This window comes from Monomorium pharaonis, unplaced genomic scaffold (assembly GCF_013373865.1).
Source record: "Monomorium pharaonis isolate MP-MQ-018 unplaced genomic scaffold, ASM1337386v2 scaffold_611, whole genome shotgun sequence".
Classification (NCBI taxonomy): Eukaryota; Metazoa; Arthropoda; class Insecta; order Hymenoptera; family Formicidae; genus Monomorium; species Monomorium pharaonis.
This window is the reverse complement of record NW_023415925.1, coordinates 1-6,111: the sequence shown is the minus strand read 5'-3', so window position 1 is coordinate 6,111 and position 6,111 is coordinate 1. Positions and strand designations below refer to the sequence as shown.

Here is a 6,111-nt window from a genome sequence, read left to right as displayed (position 1 = left end):
TCCAGTTTTATAAATGTATAGGAATTAATTAAAAAAAGTTTCTCAGTAAAATAAATATATTAGGTATTATGATACAAGAAACGCGTGTAAATAAGGATAATGAAACAAACATGTGTAGATAAAGAGCGTCAACGACAGAATTTTATTTATCCTAATCAGGGACCCGGTCCGAAATAAAATTATTATGGTTCGGTTTCAGTTACGATTTAGTAAAATATTCGAAAACTGTTACGGTTTCAACTTTAGTGTAACGGGTTCTATTTTTTGACAAATAAAGAAAACCGAAAATCGTTTAAACTACGAATTTTTTCAATTCCGGTTCCGACTCTAAATTTTCCAGTTCTCAATATGTAATAATAATAAATAATAGTATTTAATAATATTTAATAATAATTTAAATAATTGTGTGCACTGATAGAAAAATGTGTTGTATTTGTAACCATAATTGCAAATAGCATCTATGACATGGTTGCTGTAACCAAATTGGAGATCTTTATATACAGTTAGTTGTGTACCATAAAATGATCTTTATTATAAGCATTTACCATATATATATTATAGTTATTATTACCAATGTTGTAATAGTAATTGCTATAAAAATGATATTCCTAACTGTAATCATTTTACTATGCAATTGTGATGGTTACAAATACAACACATTTTTCTATCAGTGTACAAACAACGAGATGAGTATCGAGAGACACGGTAGTGGCTCGCGCCAAGTGAACGCGCAGCGCGAGCCCGACCGTGCTCTTTACGCGAGTACGCGACTTGCGAGCACCCGAGATTATCGGATATCTGAGAAACGGCTAAACGGAGTTCGATCGAGTTCTAACTAGGCTCAATCGAAAGCTTGGGGTCGATTTGTATGTGAAAACTATTTTTATTTGTCCCCTACGTACCCTATGAGAGGAGATATCAAACGACGCAAAGTCCAAATGTCAAAATTTTCATTTAAGAAACGTCGTTATCGTCACCTCCTGATCGACCTCTCAGATCAGAAAACGTCACTTTCATACTTTTGATGCAAGAGGCGCTTGTGTGCTATGCGCCTCGGGTTATTTAGGAACCTGTCACACCGACGAAATATAGTGGCATGAGCAGCGATCACAATCGCATGCATCTCGGGTAACGTTCCGTTTCACGGATAATAATGTCTAATGTTAATCATGTGCGTAATAAAATGGAACGCAGTCATTCGCATCGTCACTACGGCGTGTGTAATGGATTATGTGGGTTGCCCATGTGGGTCGCGTGAACTCGTGAAGTGACGTACGTAGTGTGATGAATGTTATGTTATTGTTATGACAGTTTTCGTGAAGTAGTGCATTTTTTAATTTTTATTATACCGTTATGTCTAAACAATGACTGATGTGTCTCTTTTTAAGAATTTATTCGCAAGAGAAACGTATGCGCAAATACCCGCTTTAACAGAAAAGTTGCAAGTTTATTGGTTAAAAGCCATATGATAGCCAATAAATTTTCAACTTTTCTGTAAGAACAGAATTTGCGAATACGTTTCTCTTAGAAATGAATTCAAGAATCGAGCCTCAGAGAGAAACCTCTCCGAGGTTTTTCTCTGTGGAGACTGTGTGCAGACAGTTCGCGAATTGTTCTTTATTAATTGTTTGAGGTACTCGTGATCATCGAATGGAAGAGAACTTCGAGAGAAAGAGAACAGCGAGAGCGGTCAGTGGAAAGAATGGGGACTGGAATGCAGCTTATATTATTTTGTGTGTGATGGCTATTTTAATCTGTTGCGGGTTTCACGGCAATGATATGATAACCTGTATATTACATCGTGGATTACATCGTGGAGGCAGTGATGAGATGCGGGCCGGGTTTTTCGCGCATGCGCGGCGAGAATGATAGCAGTGAAGTAGTTAATAAAGAAAAAAAAAAAAATGTACTGTTGATCGCCCTAATGCAATCATGTCAAATTTTTTGAATAAAAAGAAATAGCAGATATATTTATGTACAGATACGCACATACGCTCTCAACGTACAAATATATATATACATATATTTACACACAGATATACTTTCACATATAATTATAAGAAATTATTTTATTCTATAATAAAAAATATTAAAAGGAAAATAGGTGTTGAAATAATTTCAAATATTTAACAATACAAACAAAACATTTTATTTTTGGCAGAAATATTAAAGAATACCAACATTTGTTGCAAGGGTAAGGAAAACTGCCAAAAACCTTACCAGTATTCATAAAACAACAATTTATCTTTAAAATACAAAATAATATCATAAACGTAAGAAATTGCAAAGTTACAAAGACACAAAATATTATAGTAGTATACTAATAAAATATAATAAAATAAAAATACTTGTAATCAATTTAATGATAAATATGTTTTATAGATAAATATAATTTATAATATAATACAACTTCTACATTACAAAAATAATTTTTACTTGTTATATATTATTTATTAAATTTAATTAATTTATTAAATCCGTTAAAAATGACAAATATAACAATTACTATATACTAATTCAAATTATTAAATCTTTAATTTTTAACAATATGTAGCACATATTATCACAGTACGTAGTTATATAACACAGAACAGTATTATCAGAAAGGAGATATGGAAGGCAATGCAGAAATTGGAAATACTGGAAAAGCTAATAAGAATATGCAAACTGGTAATAACAGATTCGAAGAAAAAGATTAAAATCAATGGCTGCGTTCAGCAGAAAAAGCAGCTTTGCAACTGTTGTAAAATTCTTCAACACGACTGGTTTATACGTTTAGATCTAACAGGAACTAAGAGCAAAAACCAATCGTGTTGAAGAATTTTACAACAATTGCAAAGCTGCTTTTTCTGCTAAACGCAGCCACTAATTAACATTCCTAAGATTAGACAGTCAGAGAAGGTGATGGATTGGCCTCAATCGTGTTCAACCTGATTTTAGAAATGATAATATTTAGAATCATATGTAGCATGTATTAAAAAATAGAGGCTGGATATTAAAATACAAAAATTTGTTTTTTATTAAAAATTATTGCACATTAAATCTTTGGCTTTAGTCACTACAATATATTATTAACACAGTCATGTAAGTAAAACTGAAATTCTAAACGCAAATATTAAAAATTATGTATAGCATACATAAAAAAGTAGAGGCTAGATGTAAAAATGCAAACAAATGCAACAAAAAAAAAAAAAAAAAAATTAAGTATTATCAGATGTGCATTGTTTTCCGTATAAATTTTGTGTATTATGCAGTTCTAAATGCCTCGCGTCAATTTCAAAATTTGTACAATTTATATTTTGAGCTTGTAAACTAGATCGAATAACACAAATTGAGGAAACAGTATCATTTGACAGTCGATTCCTTTTTTTACATTTGACATCTGAAACAATAGAAAATATTCTTTCGGCCTCAGCATTAGAATGAGGATAAGAAAGGACTACTTGAGTTAATAATTCTAAGTTTGGGAACATCTTAGTCCCATCAAAATTTTCAGATTGTAGTATTTTAGCCCACATTTCATCTATTGGCAAAGAAGCTAATTCTTTTTTTTGTTGCTCATCAAAACTTAATGGTAAAATTGTCCGAATTCAAACGATAATTTTGTTATATTAATATTATGCTCTACCCGGTTAGCAATATAAGTTAAATTTTTAATTTTATGTCTACCTTCATTATATAAAGCTATATTAGGATCCAAAAAAATTAATTGTTTAAAAAGTTCATTTTTATAAGGTAGAGACGCTTTAGCATTTCTCGCGCGCGCGCGAACTGCCGTAACATAAAAATCCAAACATTTCAATCTAATTTGTTGCGCGCATTCGAAAGATAAAGTCTCTAAAAGACATTCACAATCCGGTCCCACATTTATGTCATTTATAGGTTTTATATTATCTTTATTATCCAATAGTAAATCTAAAGTTGAAATATTTTCTAAAACATCAATTTTTACCAAATTTACGGCTATTTGACGAATTAATTTTTGACTGCTTTCATATAATTTATGAATTAAAATATTACGAGATTGAAATAATACATTAAAGTTATTAAAAAAATTTAGTGCAAATTTTAAAAACAGCAAATACGCTTTAATAAAAATATCATTTAAATGTTCTAATATAATTTCCGCGGATTTTAATTTATCTTCTACTGTTGCTAACATAAAATAATTTTTTAAAATTTCCCAGTTATCTAAAAGTCTAACAACGCATTTTTCTAAAGATAACCATCTTGTTTCCGACAATTTTAATATTTTATTTCGTTGTCCATTAAAAAAATCTTGGAATTCTCCCAAAATCGCACATCGCTTTGCACTGCCCGAAATGTAAGTGGCAACTCCTCTAATCAAATTTTCGCAAGAAGAAGGTAATTTTTCGCAAGCCTTACTGGCTATAAGCGCGGATGAATGGCAAATACAATTTATTGTTATTAATTCTGGCACTTCCGTTTTAAGATGAGTCATAAAAGAATTTTTGGATCCGACCATTACTGACGCATTATCGCAAGCTAATCCAACAATATTTTTAATAGGAATATTTTGTTTTTCTAAACTTTCTTTAAACATTTTAAAAATTTTATTCGCGGAACAGTCTGTTGCATCTAAAGTTAATAATTCTAATAATTGAGTTACAATTTTTTTATTTAATGGTGATACGTAGCGGACAAGAACGCACATTAATTTTGTATCAGAGATATCCGTACTTTCGTCTATCAAAATGGAAAATTTACTAATTTTTAAATATTCAACAATTTTTTCAGTTTCACGTTTTGCAGTAATATTTTTAACAATACTTGCACACTTATGTCGAGCCAGCGAAAGGTCTTGCACAACTTCAGGTTTTATACAAATATCTTTTAACAAAGGAATTAAATGATCCACGACTTGAAAGGCTACATTATGCTCTGCGATAAAAGTTGCTATTTTAATTTCTGCGCGTTTAACCTGTTCTTTATGTGATAAACTATCTTTAAAAGTAGCCTTAAAATTACCAGAATTTATTTTTTCAATGTGTTTAACCGTTTGTGAATGTTTAATCAAATCTGTTTTGCAACATCTGATAGTTTTGTTACACAACATACAAAGCGCTTTATTTTCAGCAGGATGGGGAGCTAACCATCCTTTAAAAATACTTTCATCTAGCCAAGCATTTTGAAATTCTCTAATCCTACGTTTTTCAATAGCTCCTTTACTTGGACAATCCATCATTCATAAATAAATAAATATTACTTTTTTTCAAATATACTTGGCTAATTGTATTGATCTTACATTTATTTCTGAAGGCACGCGTTTATGTACTTGGTCTATCTTTTTTTTATTTCAATGTTGACGCACAGTTGGCGCATTTACTTCATATCAATCATTTTGTAGAGAAGATAATAAAGCAATATAGTAATGAGACAATTTACCTAATATAATAGTTTTTTTCTCAGATGCGCGCGCGCGCGCGCGCGCACACACACACACACACACACACACACACACACACACACACACAATCGGCGCCTTCTTTTATCTCTTTTTAAAAAGGTTTGAAATACATAATAATTGTGATACACGTGCCGACATAAAGAGAACATTCATTGTAACATTATTAAGTTAATTGAAACCAAAAAATTCTATAAACTTACTGATTCTATAAACTGACTGAAACAGTTCAAAGTTACTAAAGTGACTTCCGGACCTGTAAGGGCTAAAGTAAAGACTAAACTACAGAGTTCTCTGCTGTAAACAATATGAAAAATACCCACTAATCAATGTCAAATTAAAGTAATATAATAAATATAAATGTAAAGTAAAGTAGATGTAAATTGTTAATATAATTTTTACTTTAGGAACACTTTAAAGAGGAGGAACCATAGTAGGACGGTTATTATTAAGATCAGTGCGTATAAAATGAAGGTTTTAAAACGTATACGAGGATCGTGTGAGACGGTGTACGATCCTCCGTTTTGCGATTCTACATTTCTAGGCATCTCATAAGAACCTAATGGGATGCTAATGTGACGCGATGGGTTGCTCGAAGCAATGCACTCCGATGAACAGTAAGTGCCCATCGCAATGGCATTGATGGCCTCCGCGGAGGAATCCTCCGCACCCGGCTCATCTACTGC

At 31.6% G+C, this 6,111-nt stretch overlaps 1 protein-coding gene across 1 annotated transcript; it reads right to left on the bottom strand.

The window, feature by feature from the left end:
* Window positions 1-2,636: 2,636 nt before the first annotated feature.
* On the bottom strand, window positions 2,637-6,104 carry LOC118648705. The gene has a single exon (XM_036295086.1). The coding sequence runs from the start codon at window positions 5,204-5,206 to the stop codon at window positions 3,569-3,571; it is 1,638 nt and encodes a 545-aa protein (XP_036150979.1). The 5' UTR covers window positions 5,207-6,104; the 3' UTR covers window positions 2,637-3,568.
* Window positions 6,105-6,111: the final 7 nt, after the last annotated feature.

Bases quoted from the DNA above. Each gene is read 5' to 3' on its own strand.
- LOC118648705 (XM_036295086.1), bottom strand. From the start codon at position 5,206: ATGATGGATTGTCCAAGTAAAGGAGCTATTGAAAAACGTAGGATTAGA.